The 19,696-nt window shown below is 34.0% G+C and overlaps 1 protein-coding gene and 1 non-coding gene across 2 annotated transcripts; one reads left to right on the top strand and one right to left on the bottom strand.

The window, feature by feature from the left end:
• Positions 1-4,335: 4,335 nt before the first annotated feature.
• Positions 4,336-8,684, bottom strand: LOC133780083 (uncharacterized). The gene is made up of 3 exons (XM_062219961.1): positions 8,468-8,684; positions 7,459-8,370; positions 4,336-7,331 (listed from the first exon to the last, which is right to left on the bottom strand). Exons 1-3 carry the CDS (start codon positions 8,682-8,684, stop codon positions 4,336-4,338), a joined length of 4,125 nt encoding a protein of 1,374 aa, XP_062075945.1.
• A 9,885-nt stretch (positions 8,685-18,569) lies between these two features.
• Positions 18,570-18,676, top strand: LOC133780711 (small nucleolar RNA R71). Its single transcript, XR_009869531.1, has one exon. It is a non-coding gene; the product is annotated as a small nucleolar RNA R71 (small nucleolar RNA).
• The last annotated feature ends 1,020 nt before the right edge of the window (positions 18,677-19,696 follow it).

Below are 19,696 nucleotides of genomic sequence, written 5' to 3'. Positions count from 1 at the left end.
ATATTGAAAAATAATTTGAGAATAGTTTCATATAGTAATTTTTTTTTTAACTTTTTAAGATAATTGGATATTGAAGAATTAATTTAAATTGAAGAAATTTAAGGACATTGAAGAATTAAATTTAATTAAATGATTGTAATATAATATAGATACATGCAGTAAATTAATTTAGTCTTGCTAGTGTTATTAATTCTGTAAATACAATGTTTTTTGTGTAGTTTTTTCCTCGTTGTTCAGTGGACATTGGTCGTATTAGAATTCTTACTGTAGATGATGTTTTCGCCCTTGATAAAGCCACATATAATTGACCATGTGAAAAAACTGGTTGAGGCAAATAAATTCCAACATAATCCAATGTTTGTCCTTGTGACTTATTTATAGTCATTGCAAAACTCAATCTTATAGGGAATTGAGTTCGTTTGAATGGGAAGCCACTGTTTTCATCAAGATTTGGTAAAAATGGGATCCTAGGAATGAACACTTGTAAAGAACGCCCTAGACTAATACTTACAAAACATTCGCATAACATAGTTTATAAAAGAATAACATTCATTATCAAAGTCTCAGGGGGACTTGTTTAAAACCATGCAAGTTGGCGCCACAAGTTTTAAAATAAAACATAGGTTTTTATGCAAAGTTCAAAGAAACCAAAAATTAAATAGCTGAGTCTCACTGATAATTTAGGAAAGTCTCTTAAAAACAAAACATAATTTAAATGGCGTTCTACGTTGATCGTTTTTCCGTCCATAGGATTACCCCATGCCATACACCACATGATGAAAGAACTCATCACTTCACCACGCGTGCCATAGAGAAATCCTATTTGCTACCTGGAAGGAAAGTAAGGGGGTGAGCTAAAAAGCCCAGTAAGGAAGTACAAACAAATAAGCAAGTAAGAATACAACAAATACAAACACTAACGTTCATCTAAAACATCATGGTATATCATATCATAACATAATCGTAACATATCATCATATCATAACATAATAGTAACATATCATCATATCATAACATAATCGTAACATATCATCATATCATAACATAATCATAACATATCATCATATCATAACATAATAGTGACATATCATCATATCACAAACATACAGCATACATGATGAGCATGGATCGCTAGTTGTCCATGTCACCCTATGAGGTAAACAGGAGATCACTGGTCCTTGAATAACCTCGGCGCGTCCGCCCTAGGAGTTACGTCTCAATGTCCTTAGTAACTCGTTCGATGTATCTGACATCGTAACTGGTTTGATGTATCTAACATCCATACACATATCACATTCAACATATCATCACGTTATGGCATTCATAATTCATAACAATTTATTCACACAACAGTCTTACCATTCATAGCATAAAATCATAGAATCTATCTAACTTCCTTACCTCAGGTCCAAGCTAAGAATTTCACAATCTTTCAACGAGCCTATATCATAATCAAAATAACATTTCTTAGGTTCATAAAATTACTAGTTTGCCCTTCCATACAACTTATGTGTGCATGGGCCATGCACTCATGATAACAGTTACACAAAACATGCAATTATCGCCATAAAAGAATAATGCTCGTTTTACCCATTTTACTAGCATGATCGTTTTATAAAAACCACATAGTTGAATATTAAACATAATTTTGGACGTAAAAGTGGAGTTGCATGTAACATGCATACATGGGAACATTGCGTAATAGAGACGTTTTCAAAAACGATAATTCTACATTTCTTACTTTTATTATTTTAAAATCAATAGACATATTACATGCTTTATTTTTTTTCTTAAAATTTCTGAGTTGATTAAATTTCTCAAAACATTATTTTATTTTATAAAATTATTTTATTTTAGCTCAAAAATAAAATATATGACAAATTTCATTCATTAATCTCAAATTACAAAGAATTAACCAAAAAGCTTGGATTTAATTAAAATACCTATTTTTAATATGTTTCTTTAAAAAAAAAATATTTTATCATTGTGTTACATAAATGATGTGAAAAATATATTTTAAGTGTGGAAAAAAAAAATACATTTTGATTTAAATTATTTAAGACTTAGTTTTTTTTTATGTAGCATAAATCCCTATGTGACAATTTAATAACAATTTTTAACCTTTTTAAAACAAACTTTCAGCCACCATTTATTTTCTTCAAAAATAACAAATAAATAGAATCTAAACATTTTTCTCAATCAAAATAAAGGAAAAATCATTACTTATCAAAATATGCATTCATACCATTAAAAATACAATTTTTCAATATTACCATAACTTAGGAAAAATAATTTATTCCAAAAACTCATCAAATTCATTTTAGTGAAATTTACTTCATATTTTCTTACAAAAATTCCAGCAACTATTTTTATCATTAAAAATCACCATAATCAATTTAAAAGCTCATATTTTCTAAAAATTCAATAAAAATTCTGTAGGTAAACAATTGAGTAAAATATCATTTTAATGGGACTTAAAATCTCCTTTTTAATTTCATAAATTAACATAACATCAAGAACATTACTTATGCATGCAATTCATCTTTTTATCAACTTTTTCCCAATTATTTACAAAAAAAACAGCAAGCTTAATTCCTCATGAAACTCAACTTTTATCCCAAAAATTACATAAAATCATACATGTCCAAAATCTCATCATACTCTTATTATATGCATGATTCTAATATCACTAACATATTCACATGAAATCTTTTAAAACCATTTTTTTTTCTATTCCATTGAATCTACACATGAAATCCAACAAAACACTAACAATAACATATATTAATTCATAAGCACCATATTCACATATGCCTTATATTAACCTAACATGTTTATATCATTATTTTCATGCATCTTATAATTTATTCATTCACAATATAACATGCATCCTATCAAAATTTCATGGATCCAAATATCAAGATTACCAATTATCAACTTATCCATATTACATAGGTCCTAAAACATGGATCTAATATATTGAAAATCACGCAACATCAAACAAAAATATCAAGAACATCCTTGGGTATGCCTAGGCCGAAATCTCCACATATGCATTCATAAATTATCACTAATCATTATTCATAGAAAGATCAACACCAAAACCCTTTTATACACTAAACCATAATATCCTTCATGCAAGATCAAACAACTCGTAATCAACAAGATATCAAGAACACAAAGTACCCATTTTTCTACCCAAAACATGAATCCCCTTTTTAACCATAATCCCTCAAATAATCTATTCATCAAAACCATCACAAAATTTAGAAAGGATTTCAATACCTCTTCTTGATAGAAAATCAAGAATCAAAACCAACCAAGAGTCCAATAATCCTCCTTGCTCAAACCTTAGGGGTTGTATATTTGAATGATCAAGATGAAGAAGAAGATGAACAAGGTTAGAGACAACCCAATAATAATACTAGAATAATCATAAGGAAAAATAACCAAAAACCTTACCCTAGCTTGAACCCTTTTTTCTTATTCTTCTTCCTTTCTTTCTTCTCCTCCTTCTCTCTCTAGGTCATGCCCTCTCTCTCTCTCTCTCTCTCTCTCTTCTCTCTATATTTCGGCAGCCCAAGAGCATAATGCTCTTCCATTTTTCCCCATTCCCTCTTTATCCTAATTTTCCCATAATGACACAATAAAAGAAAAAGGTAACTTTCCTATTCTCTTCATATTTTCTCTTAATTCATATTTATTTAATTATATCCCAATAGGTGGAAAAATAAAGATGATCACTTCCTTTCCCAAAATAACATTATCACCTATTTTTTTAAATTTATTTTATCTTAAAAATATGGAAATAAGATGATAACTATAATTGACTCAAATAAATACAAAAAAACTCAATCTTCCTTTCCCATTAGGTTCACACGTCCAACCTCTCTATTTCCCTTTTTCTTTTCTTTTTTTTTTCTTTTTTTATAAATTAATTCAAATAAAATCTAAAATAAGGAAATATAAAGTGTGTAGAAAATCTACACATGTGTACCATGCTACCATGCACTAGCACACACTAAATCACTAGGGTGCATCACTATCTACCATGCACCTTAGTGCATTCAACCAAATCTCACCTAATTACCTCAATTGTCACACTTATTTAAAATGTAACACTAATAGTAAAATAAACATGTTATGCAATTATTCACTTATTAAATTAATTAACCAAACAATTCTAACAATTAAATAAAATAATAAACAATCAAATAAAACAAATAATCATCCAAATAAAATAACAACACTTAAATAAAACAATTCATCACACTTAACATTTAAATAAAATAAATCACAAAAATTTAAATAATCTAAAAAAAAAAATTTGGTGCACTACAACACTCTTTTCCCTTTGTAATGTCCCACTGCAATTTCTGCATCTATGATATTTTTATCAAAAGCTCGACAAATTAAGCGCGTTCCATTGCATAGGCCTTCTGAAGGATTAATGTTTTTGAGAAGCATGATTGGGCAATTTTTCTTAAGTAACAATTCATGTGGAGGGAGTCCATTTGGGGTTAGATTATTTAAGAAATCTTCCATCACTGATTGTTCAGATGAATATGTTGTTTCATCAAAACTATAATATCGTTGTTCTTCACCAGGGAATCTATGAATTAACAAAGTGTTTATTTCATCAACAAAATCATTTTTTGGTGTTAGTATGGCTCGTTTCATCATACTGGAAATATTTTGTGAAAAAACGTGAATGTTGTGGAAAACATCTTCAATCAAACGATCTAAAGAAAACTTATCATCAACATAAGGAATAAGCATGCAAGTTGGTATTTTTATCATTTCATTGGCTGTGTTTGGTGGCATTCCATTGCCAACTTTTAAAACATAATCTGAGAATGCAGGATCCAATCGTGCTCGCATGTTTTCAATTAAGTGGAACTTGGTCAAGGAAGGCCACAAATATGAATAAACCAAACTGGAACGAACTTGTTCTTCTCTCGTTCCTTTACGAACCACAGGTAAAACCTGTCTAAAATCTCCACCCAAAATGACTACTTTTCCACCGAATGTTACATCTACATCAGTGATGTCACGTAACATTTTGTCCAATGCTTCTATATGTTGTTTTCGTGTCATTGGAGCTTCATCCCATATTATTAATCGGGTTGTGCGAAGTAGGCTTGCAAGACCACTTTGTTTGCTGATAGAACATGTGTTCATTTCGCTAGTACCAAGTGAGAGTTTAAAACGTGAGTGTGTTGTTCGCCCTCCAGGAAGAATAGATGCAGCAACCCCTGATGAAGCAGTTGCAAGTGCTACTAAATTTCTTGATCGTAATATTGCCAAAATTGCCTTGTATAAGAATGTTTTTCCCGTCCCGCCTGGACCGTCTATAAAAAATGAACCGCTTTTATTCTCGAGTACTTTTTCTAGGACTGCATCATATACATGTTGTTGTTCACTGTTTAGACATTTTGAGGCCGTAATATCTTCCTCTGGAACTTCAACACCCATTTCATCATTAATTTCTCTGGATTGAATTTCTTTGTCATCAAATGAGATGTCATTGTCTGTGAGATTGTAAGAGTTGATGTCTTTCCCCAATGAGTCAATTGCTAAAGCAATTGATCTCAATACCTGGATTCTTACATTTGAAGTAGGATAGTCTGCTGGTTTGAAATCAACTGACATTTCATTTTCAAAACGCTCCCAAAGGTATATTGGATTGGTTGGATTACAATAAACCAATATGGTTGCAAATAACCGTCTCAAACTGGCTGGCATTTGGAATAACGATGCTTCTTGTAAACATTCTTCTAAGTTGTTGTCTCTTTGTAGTAAACCATGCAGTGTTGCTGCATCGCGAAATGTTGGGACTACAATTCCATCAATAGACCTAATATCTTGGAAGGATAGTGGTCCTTTTAAATGAGTTAATAGTAGTCGTAGATAATATCTCTCACCTTCAAGTGGATTTGCTGTAACAATACGACCTATAACTGTTTTCTTTTTTCGAGGGGTCCATTGTTTGTGTTGATGGTTCCATACATAATGTTCTGGAAATTCTTTGTATAGTAGTCTTCTTGCATTGGCATCTATTTGATTCATGGCAAAGAATTCTGTTAACATAGTTTTTCGAGATTGATATGAATTTAAAATGTTGGTTAGATCGTCTTTTGCCTGGAAAGTGATTGACTGTTGATCTTCAAGATGTAAATGTAAGCTATACACTGCTGGGTACATTTCATTAATAACAAACCCATATATTCTCCACATAGCTTCTGGGGGAGCGATCCATCGAGCTGATTGAAATTGTTGGATTTCATCAACTTGATGATTATTTTCTTCAGAAATCAAGTTGAAAGCAACACGATCATGGCCTTTGTAAATGTACTTGTAAAGATATTTGACTGCTTTTATTGTTGAGCAAATCTCAACATTAATATGACAATCAAATGTTGCAAGTAGATATGGATTATATGGAACAACCCAACGATTGTCTAAATTCTTTCCTCTTACTTTCACGTTTACCCCATTATCTGAACGCTTATAAATGGGGAAACAATCGCTTCCTACGTTTGTATTTGGTGCATATTTCTTTGGATAATTACTTTTGCAACAACCATTTCTTTTCATGCAAACATTGGATGGGTTTAAGACTCCACAGGGTCCATGCATCATATGCTTCACTACCGCATTATGTAAATGTATGTTTGTATTTTGATATGGTATTTCTACTGAAACAATTTCATCAAAAGATTCCGGTGTATATAATTTCCAATCCCTTTGCAAGATAATTAAAAAGTGTGCATGTGGAAGACCTCTTTTTTGGTGCTCTATGACATAGACATACGCTGAGACTTGACCAAATATCTTCTTCTTAAACAATTCGTCTTTCAGTTGTTCTAATTTCGAAAGGAAAACTCGGGCAACCAAATCAGGTCTATTTTGAGGTTCTTCATGTTGGAGTAGTTGGTTTGAAATTTCCGGCCAATTTGGATTGCAAGTCATTGTTAAGAAAACATCTGGTTTTCCATAACGTTGTACTAAAGTCATTGCTTCCATATATCTTTTTCGCATGTCTCTTGGACCACCAATAAATGAAGAGGGCAAGATCATTCGCTTCCCAACATTAGATGCATTCCTTTCTCCAAGAGTAATGGTATCAACAATACCTTGATATATCTCTGTGCGAAAATGATTTTGGTTGCTTCTAAAATAATCCAATCTTGACGTGTCAATCTTTACATACATATCAACCACAAATTGTTGTAACAGTCTTCCAGAAATTAATAAGATTGAGTTGTCATTTTCTCGAATTTGTAATTTGTAGCAATAGTATTCACGGCATGAAACTATCGGACCCTTGTCTACATTGTTTAATCGTGAATTTTTTTAATGTAAGTTAAGTGATTATAAGTTGGATGTGCATACTTAAGTAATTTTTATAACATTAATATTATTAGGGTTTTGTAAACATTAAAGTTTTAATCTAACCTCGTTCTTCCCTTGCTATCAATTCGTCAGCATTTATCGATTGTTGAGGTAGTATTGAATGATTTGTTTCGTTATATATAGATTTGTCTCGTCGATTAACCCTTTTAATTCCTTGATGCCATCCAATATCTCCGAAAGGGAATAATAGCGGATATTGTAGTGGATCATAACAACCAAAATAGTATTGAACTTTATGGTTTCCACCTAAATGGTTATGGAAAAAAATGTCACGAGGTTTTAGTTGTTCTCCTTCATTATTTTCAACCAATATTGCTGCAACTTGTGACGATGTCGGTGCATTGAAAACCCGTTGATCGAGTCCTGGATTTGTCCTTATAAGAATTGTTTGGTTTTCCAAATCTTCTAAATCACCCAACGAACGGAAAAAAATTGAATATGGATTAATTTGAAGAATATCGATTAGTTGAGCGACAATTGATGGAACCATTCTATCTGAATCTAAAATTCGATTTTGTAGTTCATTATCTGTATCATAGAAGTACAACTGCAAATAAGAAGGACGACCATTCGAGGGTAGCAAATCATTGATGTAATGATATATCTGTCCCTGAGTTCTGAAAGTATAAATCCCTTTATTCCTTCGACAGAGATCTTTATCAAAATTTACTCCGAATGAGGTAAATACGAACTTGTTGTTGTAAGTGCGAATGTATGTCCTAAAATGTATGGATTGATTTGTGTTCCCGGTAAACAAATCAAGAAGTTGTTTAGGTACATCATTTGTGGTTAAAGAAATCTTTCCATTACCACAACAAAAGCCAGTTGTCTCATGTGGGAATCGCTTTGCTTTGAAATGTGTACATCTAGGCATTAATTTTAACAAATAAGGTTTTGATGGTACGTCCTTCAATAGTTTTCTAGATTGTACAATAGCATTTTGTTGCATCCCACCTAATTCATTGGAAAGTTAAAAGGTAGTTACAAACAAAAAGACCTCATATTGAGTTAATGGTATAAATTTTAAACAATTTCTGTATTGATTTGTTACCTCTAAGCATTGTTGATAGTTGATTTGAAGATTCAGAATCATTGTTGATAGATGTGTTGGTCTGTAAGATATTAACACTACTACCCACAAATCGTTGAGAATCATCATCGTCAATTGATGTCGATTTATTTATATGAATTAGATTATTTCTTGAAGCTTTTTTTTGGCATATATTTCTCTCCGTCTTTTGCAGAGCTCGTCCTTCTTTTCTTGACATAAATCTTTATAAAGTTTTCTTCTTTCATTACTAATCAGATTGTTTCTTGAAGCTTTTTGTTTTGAAGCACCTGCTAATCTTTGAGAATCATCATGGCTAATTGATGTGGATTCATTTATATGAATTACATTGTTTCTTGATGCTTTTTGTTGCGCATATTTTGCTCTTCGTCTTTTGCAAATTGACTCATTTTCTTCTGATAAATCTCTATATAGCTTTCTTTTTTGAGTTTGTTCATCGTTGTCTACATAAAATAACGTCAAATTTTAAAATTTTCTGGTTATTTTATTATTATTATTATTATTATTATTACTGTTACTTTGGTTTCACTCTCGATTTGGTAGGAATTAAACTGGTATAAAAAAGGGTTGATAAAAATTAATCTTTATAAAACGAATACATAAATAAATATATATTATAATTTTTTTTAGTTGTTAATGTAGGTTTGTAGAAAAACAAATACATAATTAATAATATATTCTAAAATTTATTATCAATGTAGTTGTTGGTATAGATTGTTATTATTATATTATTATATAAACTAACCTTTACCAATTCTCATTATGTTAACAGAGGTGATATTTTCTTTATTTGATGTGGAAATCTGTACATAAGGAAGTAAAAATGAATAAATAACAGATATAACTTAAATTTATTTACAAAAATAATGAAATGATAACATGAAATGCAATAGTTGTTGGGAAATTCCACTCACTATATAGTAAAATAAAGTCTATGAAAGTAATAACCTAACCTTTTATAGAGGATTATAAATTTGCCCACTGTTATTTTGGTTTCACTTAAACTGGTATAAGAAAGGTGGATAAAAATTAATATTTATAAAAAAAATACATAAACAAAGATATAATATTCAAAAAATTAATTGGATAATAAATAACATGATTATTAAAATGTACAATATTATTTAAGTAGAAAGTTATAACAAGAGGCCAATTTACTTTCAATTTTATTTTTTTAAATATAGTTCACAGCCAAAGAGAAGGAAACCTAATTCCTTATCTCTTCACCAAACCGACTCATCTCTAATCAGCCGCTTCTTCTCCTTCACCAAAATCGTTTCCCTTAACCTAATTCCTTATCTCTCCACAGCCGCATGGAGAGATCTTCTCCTTCACCAAACCGACTCATCTCTAATCAGCCGCTTCTTCTCCTTCGAATTCCTACTCGCAAGGACCGAGTCCCTTCTACACCTTCTCCACCACTTCTATGGTGAGGCCCCCCACCCATCTCTTTAATTTCTCTTTTGGGTAGAATTTTGAGCTTTTTTTTCGCTTGTGCATGTGAATTACAGCATTTTGAGACTGGGTTTGGTATAGCTCCCTTTACTTTCTAATTGTTTATGACCAATGTGTACATAGGTCGCGGGTCATTATTTCCAACTTTTAGAAATTTTTTATTTTGAACGATTAAGATTCTTTAATTTTCTTGCTGATTTTACCTAAGTTTAATATTTGGCCTTAAATATGAAATCTTTTATCCTTTTTCTTCTTAATGGAATATGAATTTGAGGATTTTTTATTGTTTACTTTTTTGTATTTTAGTACTATGAGCCAAAGATTCATGTATTATTATTGTTTTAGTTTGTAAACTTTGTATAAGATAAGATTTTTTTAAAAAAACCTATAATCTATTATATGCTTTATTGTGAATTATATATATTGCATTAATTATAGTAGCCTGTATTTTAAAAGTTTGTCATTTTGTTTTTGTTTTGTTTATCCTTATGATACTACAGTTGGTGTGTCTGAGTTGCATGTGGTGGATTTATCATGGAAACAGTGGTTGGAGTTGAGAATAGTGATGAATGGAAGTTTGAAGAAGGTGGGTTTTTTGAGAACAGTACCTCTTCTCTGTCTTGGTACAATTTGGGAGTAGGTCTGTCAAGATTTCTACCAAAGGAATGTCACAGATCTTCAGTTACCTGTAAGAACAAGAAAATAAGCGAGCATGAGTTCTGAAACATTACAAATCCAAAGTAGAATTGAACTTGTAAATGACACGAGTGTATAAGCAAATACAATTTGGGAGGTCACTAAGCTATATCCTTTCTGAACATGTTTAAATGAGTACTTTCGGGTTGTCAAAGATTTTACAAAACTAATGAGAATCTTTTCCCTTCCTCAAAAAATACAACCATCTCTTTCATAATATACAGCCTTAAAGCCTCCCCACTTGCCTGTTTTCATACTTTTAGACATAAGTTTATTTTTCAAGCTTGTTTAACTTTAGGTTGGCCTCGATAAAACATATGTATACATTAGTCTAAGTGCTGATTTTTTTTTTTCAAACATTCAATGTACCTCACAGTATACCATATGGTATATAAGAATTTGTGAAAAAAGTTGAAACAACTTGGGATTAAGTGTAAATTTATTATAAAAAAAATTGTTCATCTTTCTTTTCAATGGAAATACTTGTTTTTATATAGTCTAGCATTGATTGGTAATAAATCCGTAAATCATGTGCTTAGAAGATCACAATTTGGTAGCCTTTGTACATTTAACTTGAAACATAGGCTGGGGCATATGGTGACACTAACCGTTTATAAACATAGCATTTTCATGGAAGGGCCCTATATATTGCTGGATATGGGTTCATTGCATTGTATACTTTATGTTGAGTTGTTGACTTTTACACTGCATGTCCATTATCAGACTAACAGATTTCTATTATCTTGTATAATGGTTTTATTTTGTTGATATTAATGACCTGAACAATGTGACTGGCAGCCATTATTTATGTGTAATGTTTTTTACAGGGCTAGGGATAAGAATTGTTGTATATGATTTGTTTTTTTTTTTGTTGCGGAAGCTCTATGAGTTGCTTTTTTTTCTTCTTCTTCTAATCTTCCCCTCTCCCCTCCACCATAATTAATATTCTGCGATTCAGGTTGAAGGTGATGGGAGATTTGTTCCTGCAACAGATGATGAAGTAATGGAGGTCGAGGATTTTCTTGTAGATGACAAAACTGAAATGCATGATGTTGTGGATGGTGGGAAGAATGCAGAGTGCTTGTCGAATGCATGGGCTTAGGCATGGTTCAACAAGTAAAATTAGAGATTGAGGGATGAAGATCTTACTCCGGCACCTTACACAGAACCTTACACAGAGATATCATCTCATTTTTGTCTCTCTCTGCATCTCACCCTTGCCTCCGCCGGCGTCTCCGATCTCCTCCGCCGGCCCCTATCTCTAAGCCCTGGTAAGATCCATTCCTTTGAATCGTCTAAATACTTGGTTTTTGACCAAATTTTTAATACTTAGTGCCATCTTAAATTTGTACCAGTTTAATTCTGTATTGTAAATGTGTATGATAATGCTTATTTGACCGTCTATGAACCCAAGGTTAAGGTATGGTTTTTTGATTTAATGTTGAAGTGTTTCTGGCTTTATCTACATCCTACATCCTGTTTGATTTACTGTTGTACTATATAAACTTCTGCCATGATATTATAGGTCGACTTGACTGCTTATGTGGAGAAGCATGAGTTTTGTTTTGATGCTGTTCTCAGTGAGCATGTCGTCAATGATGAGGTATTGTCACTGTTTTTTTAGCATTATTCTCTAGATAACAATTGATATGTTTGTACTACTATATGGACTTGTTGCAAGTTTGAACTCATTTACTGTCTAGGCTTGCAAATACTCTTCCTTGTATAATAATTGGGACTTAAGACTGAGTTATCAGTTTGTTGACCGCTGTGTTATGGAGAGTAGATATATGGGTGCCACATTCTTCACATGTGGCAGAATTATTTGGTTAAATATTTTTTCTTTTTGGTATGAGATTTCAGTGTTATGATCCAATTATATATGATATATCCCAGGAGTCAAATATGCACCTTACTATTTTAAATATGCATGAAAAAATGTCTAAAAGCTAAACTTACACATTGACCCTTGAAGTTTTATGGAGTCATTAAATTAGAAACTTGGTAACTATTTTTTATAGTTGATTTTAAATGGGTTTGGTTATTGGAACATTTATCTTGTTAACTCTTACATTTCTTCTCTCGGTTTGTTTAAACTAATGTAGTTTTTTTTTCTTCAGTTTTTGCAGGATTACTAATTTGAAACTTGCATATGTACTCATCTAATTTTACTATGCTATTACTATATGAAAAGAAATCTCACTAACCTTTTTAATCTAATCCCCTTTCACACGCAGGAAGTTTTCTTCATGCTCTGACTTCTTCACCAAAAAAGGTTGAGAGGTTTGCTGCAAAGCCGAGGGGATATCTGTGGCAAGGCTTCGATCGAATTGAAACTTTACAAGAGACTTAATTCCAGAACTGTATTTCTTGGGGTCAAAAATTTCTTAATAAATACCTATTACCAAACACATATATAAGTAAAAATAAATTGCAGGATGATGCCCAAGAAATCATATAAAAAAAATTCACAAACAACTAAAAGCACAAAAGAAACAGTAAAGTCTATATATTATCAAATTGGAAAAATTCCTTAAAAAGTAGGACATTGGAGTAAAAATCTAAATGTACATTGCTCGACTTCACTAATTCCAAAACAAACAATCACAAATTCAAATGGGTTCCATTAAAAGATTCAATTGATCTATACAATATTCCAAGAAAGATGATTTAGTACCTCTCGATTATCAGTGACCTTGAGAACCAATTTTCCATCGCAATGTTTGTATATCATTAAAAGAGGAGGTTTGATGAGATAAATTTTAATTATGGCTGTAAATGCCATTGGTTGTGTCTTATGGTAATGGTTGTGTCTTATGGTTTGATGAGGTTTAATAACCAACTGTTAAGTAGTGTAAAAATCTGTTAAGTAGTGTTAAAATCTGTTAAATCATACTAAAATCCGTTAAATACTAAACTCTGTTAGATAGCTATTTATATAATAGGTAAGATATATTTATATTTTTAATTACATATTTCTATATATGCATATAAGTATATATATAGTAAAATATGAATAAATAATATTAAATATAGTATTATTTATTTATTTCTTATGATTATTATTATTTTTTTTATATATGTTTTTATATATATTTTTTATATTAACATAGTATTATATATATAGGCTTTTGAATGAAACCACAACCTAGGAATTTTCTCTGCCCAGATTGCTAACATTTTGCCCAAGATTTGCTTCAGCCACCCAAATTTGACGTAACTCTCTTTTTTTTTCCGGATATATTGCTGAAGCAAAACTCTCGCAAAACCTTCAGACTCCAACATGACTTTCAAAACACCCTGTTTCATGATTTCTCAATACCCGAAACACCAAAATACACCCAAAACCACTCCAAAACATCACAATAAAATGGAATTAACATTACCAAAAATTAAAATTAAAATAAAAATATTTAAAAACACTCATATGTATGTATATATATACACATATTTTTTTTTATATACAATATCAATTTACCCTTGCTTCTTTTTGGGTTGTCTTTAAATTAGTGCCTGAATCACTTGACAACCCAAAACAACCTCAGCTTTAAGGATCCTCCAAAGTGATGGAGGTCTTCTCGCGATTGACCTTACCTCCCCAATAATGTTTCAGCCACTGCCCATTCACTTTAAACTCCCTTCCGGATTGATCTTCGCGAACTTCAACTGCTCCAAAGGGGTAAACTTGCACCACTGTGAATGGGCCAGACCAGCGGGACTTTAACTTGCCAGGAAATAACTTCAAGCACGAGTTGAAGAGCAATACTTTCTGCCCCTTCTCAAAGACCCGAGCTTGAATTTTCTGATCATGCCACCTCTTAGTTTTATCCTTGTACAACTTAGCATTTTCATAGGAGAACAACCTCATCTCTTCCAGCTCATTTAACTGCAACTTTCGAGCTTCTCCAACAGCTTGGAGATCCATATTGAGTTTCTTAGTGGCCCAATATGCCTTATGCTCCAACTCAACGGGAAAATGGCAAGCTTTCCCAAAAACCAAACGATACGGTGATATTCCCAAAGGGGTTTTGAAAGCCGTTCTATAGGCCCAAAGAGCATCATCCAATCGCTGAGACCAATCCTTTTCTACTAGGATTCACCACTTTCTCTAGGATTCCCTTGATCTCCCTATTGGATATTTCCGCTTGACCATTGGTTTGGGGGTGGTAGGCTGTGGCAATCTTGTGCTTCACACTATATTTGGCTAACAAAGCTGCCAAAATCTTGTTCACAAAGTGGGTGCCTTCATCACTTATAAGCGCCCTTGGAGTGCCAAAACGGGTGAACACATGATTATGTAAGAATTTCATGAACGCCTTGGAATCATTAGTAGGACTTGCCACTGCTTCAACCCACTTAGAGACGTAGTCAACAGCCACCAAGATATACAAATTTCCAAATGATGGTGGAAATGGCCCCTTGAAGTCGATTCCCCAAACATCAAACAATTCCACTTCAAGGATGCTATTCAAAGGCATTTCACTCCTTGCTAAAATATTTCCAACACACTGGCAGCGGTCACATCTCTTAGCACATTCATGAGCATCCTTGAAGATAGAGGGCCAATAGTACCCCGATTGAAAAACCTTAGCGGCTGTTCTTTGCCCACCAAAATGTCCACCATAAGGAGCTGAATGACAATAATCTCACATCATGAAAGAACTTCTTGAGTTGCTACCTATTCAAATCAGGTGGCTGCAAACCACTCACCAAATAGTTGACAAAATCAGCGTACCATGGAGTAGTGGTTTGGTTCACAACCAACAATTGCTCATCGGGGAATGTCTCTTTAATAGGCCCTTCATTTTGCTTTTCACGTCCAGCTTCAAGTCTAGATAAGTGGTTAGCCACTTGGTTCTCCGTTCCTTTTCTATCCCGAATTTCCAAGTCAAATTCTTGAAGAAGCAACACCCATCGAATAAGTCGTGGCTTAGCATCCTTTTTGGCAATTAGATACTTGATCGCTGAATGGTCTGTATAAACCACCACTTTAGTCCCCACCAGATAAGCTCTAAACTTGTCAAAAGCAAACACCACCGCCAAAAGCTCTTTCTCGATGGTAGTATAGTTCAATTGGGCATCGGCTAATGTCTTGCTTGCATAATAAATGGAATGAAGAACCTTCTCTTTTCACTGCCCAAGTACAACACCCACAGCAAAATCACTAGCATCGCACATCAATTCAAAGGGGAGAGACCAATCCGGAGCTACAATGATGGGTGCGGTGATAAGAGCATTTTTTTAAAGTCACAAATGCTTCTTGACACTCCTTGGTGAACTCAAATGCTCGATTTTGCTCAAGTAAGGAACAAAGGGGCTTAGAAATCTTTGAAAAATCCTTTATAAACCTCCTATAGAAGCCTGCATGCCCCAAAAAGCTTCTAATCCCCTTGACTGTAGTAGGTGGTGGCAATTTTTCTATAACTTCCAGCTTTGCTCTATCCACTTGTATGCCCTTGTTAGAAATTCTATGGCCCAACACAATGCCTTCTTGAACCATGAAATGGCATTTTTCCCAATTGAGTACCAAGTTTGTTTCTTCACATCTAGCCAAGACTTGCTCCAAGTTAGCCAAACAAGTGTCAAAAGACTCCCCAAATACTGAAAAATCATCCATGAAGACTTCAAGAGACTTCTCCACCATATCTGAAAATATTGCCATCATACAACGTTGGAAAGTGGCGGGGGCATTGCACAGCCCAAAAGGCATCCTTCTAAGGACAAGTAAAGGTAGTCTTCTCTTGGTCTTCCAGCGCGATGGAAATCTGATTATTTCCTGAATACCCATAAAGGAAACAATAAAACTCCTTTCCCGCCAACCGATCAAGCATTTTGTCAATGAATGGCAGCGAGAAGTGGTATTTACGAGTAGCCTTATTCAACTTCCGATAGTCCATACAAACATGCCACCCCGTCACTTGTCTTGTGGGAATCAACTCATTATATTCATTAGCCACCACCGTGACTCCACCTTTTTTAGGAACACACTGAATTGGGTTGACCCAAGAACTATCTGAAATCGGGTAAACAATTCCATAATCAAGCCACTTAATTATCTCTTTTCTAACCACTTCCTTCATGATAGGATTAAGCCTTCGCTGCTGCTCAACAGAATTATTACAGCAATCCTCCAACAGAATTTTATGCATACAAAATGAGGCCCTTGTGTATTTCTTCAAATCAACCAGCAACAAACTCTCTTTTTCAGCTCCTAACATGGCTGAAATAATCACAGGCAAGGTCTCATTATCTCTCAAATAAGCATACTTCAAGTGACTAGGCAAAGGCTTCAACTCTAATTTTGGTGGCTCTTGAATAGAAGGCTTAAAATTCCCTTCCGACAAGTTCAATGACTCAAAAGGCCTCCTATATTTAGCAAAGGGCTTCTTTGACTCTACCCATGTAACTTGGCTCTCTTCCTCTTCACTTAAGTTTTCAAGCTCTTCAAGTGACCCCACCCCCACTCCATCTTTACAAGCTTCCTTATGGAATTTTTCAGCGACAATAGACTCAATTACACTTAGCCTAGAACATTCCTCAACCTCATCCAGAAACTTCATAGAATTGAACACGTTGAAAGTCACTTGTTGGTCATTCACCCTCATAGTAAGCTCCCCATTTTGTACATCAATCAAGGTCCTCCTGGTAGTTAGAAATGGCCTACCCAAGATAATAGGAACGTCTCTATCCGCTTCATAATCAAGGATGATGAAATCAGCCAAAAAGATGAATTTATCAACTTGCACAAGTACATTTTCAATTTTTCCTTCCAGGTGTGCCATAGAATGATCCTTTAATTGCAAAGTGATTGTGGTTGGTCTTGCTTCTCCAATCCCCCACTTCTTGAAAATTGACATGGGCATCAAATTGATACTAGCCCCCAAGTCACAAAGTGCTATACCAACATCTCTACCACCAATAGAACAAGGAATTGTGAAAGCACTGAGGAAATGGTGGAGGGGGCTTGCTTATAGACTTTCCTGTAGCATTTTGCTGAGGAATTGCTGCATCAATTGCTTCAGGATCAGCATTTAAATTTTTTGATTTCACAGCTTTGTCTCCTTTGTCCCCACTACTTTGGATTGAAGTGGGCTCGCTGTTTCTAGTTTAATTATCCTCAGTCAATTCCACATTTTTGCCACTTCTCAAGGTAACCGCCTTGCAATGCTCCTTGCCATCTTTCCTTGGATTTTCTGTATCACTAGGCAAGGTGCCTTGTGGTCTATTCCTTAGCTCATTAGCAAGCTGCCCCAACTGAGTTTCTAGATTCCTCAAGGATGCCGATTGACTCTGAATCACAGCATCGTTCTTGGCCATATATTCCTTCATTAAACTCTCCAAAAAGCTTGATTGAGACACTTGAGGAGGAGGTAATTGAGCTCTTTATTGTTGTTGAGAAAACCCCGGTGGATATGTAGGCTTGTTTTGCATTGGTGCTCCGCTTGAACTAGCTCCTTGACCCCCCCATGAGAAGTTTGGATGCTGCCTCCACCCTGGATTGTAAGAGTTCGAATATGGGTTATTTCGGTTGGAATTTTGATTTCCCACATAACAAACCGAAGCGGGATTCGAAGGACAACTCTCAAATGCATGCCCATCTCCACAATAAACACAAGATACATCGGCAGCTTGTCCCATAGCAGCTGGTTGTACCATTCCCCCCAAACTCATGTTCTTGAGAAGGTTAGTCATTGAAGAAACTTGAGTGGTCAAAGCTGTCAATGCATCAACTTCGAGTATACCAGCCACTTTTCGACTTGTTGAGGCTCTAACATTGGACCATTGATAATTTTTGCTAGCTATCCTCTCCAAAATCTCATAGGCTTCATTATAGGACTTAGAGATAATAGCCCCATTGGCTGAAGCATCTAACACCATACGAGTGGAAGAATTGAGCCCATTGTAGAAAGTCTCCATTTGTATACAATGCGGGATCCCATGGTGTGCGCACTTTCTCAATAATTCCTTGAATCTCTCCCAAGCTTCACAGAATGATTCATCTTCCAGCTGCTGAAATGACATGATTTCATTGCGAAACTTGGCATTTTTGGTAGGGGGAAAGTACTTCATCAAGAATTTTTCAGCCAACTCATTCCATGTAGTCACCGAGTCAGGAGGAAGAGTGTTGAGCCAAGCTCTAGCTCAATCCCTGTAGAGTCCAAGAACTTTACTTAGCTAATTGTTTAGTAGTATTATAGTATGTTTAGTGTTATCATTGTTACTTTGGATTTTTGGTTCAGACTGGGAGTTATTTGGACACTCATAGTAGTACTTATAGATTTTCTAAGTTTAACCTATAGTTTAAGAATATTAAGTATAACCTAAGGTTGATTAATGTGACTGATATTAAGGATTATATTATTATATTATAAGGTTTAGACATCAACCAATAGGATTTGAAGCACATGTTATGAATGGTAATTAAGGATTAAGTATTTTTGAGGATTAAATTAAATAAGGGTAAAATTTGAATGTTATAGGGTCAGTCAGCAGCCTTGAGTACGTTGAGGGCTTAGTCAAGGCTGTTTAATCCATTCAAACTTAGCTAAAAATGTGTAAATTCGTGTTTAAATATTCAGCGTATGCCGATATATCGCAACTATAAGGGGCGATATGTCGCAGCACGTAGATACGGAAAACACGAATCGATGCACGGTCGCCTCGGGAACAAAGGTCCAGGCGATATATCGCCTATGGGGGGCGATATATCGCCTCCACCAGCATGAATTCAAATACTTTTGAATTATTTTCCCTTCAGCCATTCAAACTCCTTCAACAGTCCAGCATCTTTTGAACGAGTCTTCAGCCTCTGCTGAACGATTATTCAAATGATTTTCACTTAAAAAGCCATTATTTTTATTCAAGTAAAATCAAGATATTTTCATTCCCAAACTCTATAAATAGGACCTAGTACCCAGCCATTATTCACCATTTGCTCTAAGTTCAGAGGCTGCTAGTGTTAAGTGAGTGTGAGAGTGTAAACACTTGGTTTGGGGAAAAACTATAAGCTTAAACATCATAAGCTTATCAAACACTTTGGGAAGTGAGTTCTATAGTATT

Source organism: Humulus lupulus, chromosome 5 (assembly GCF_963169125.1).
Source record: "Humulus lupulus chromosome 5, drHumLupu1.1, whole genome shotgun sequence".
NCBI classification, from domain to species: domain Eukaryota; kingdom Viridiplantae; phylum Streptophyta; class Magnoliopsida; order Rosales; family Cannabaceae; genus Humulus; species Humulus lupulus.
The sequence above is the reverse complement of the archived record's forward strand: the minus strand, read 5'-3'. Positions and strand labels throughout refer to the sequence as shown.

Coding starts and splice junctions, on each gene's coding strand:
- LOC133780083 (XM_062219961.1), bottom strand. CDS start 8,684: ATGTCAAGAAAAGAAGGACGAGCTCTGCAAAAGACGGAGAGAAATATA. Junction 8,371..8,467: donor ACTATCAACAATGCTTAGAG/GTAACAAATCAA, acceptor CCAATGAATTAG/GTGGGATGCAACAAAATGCT. Junction 7,332..7,458: donor GATAGCAAGGGAAGAACGAG/GTTAGATTAAAA, acceptor TAAACAATGTAG/ACAAGGGTCCGATAGTTTCA.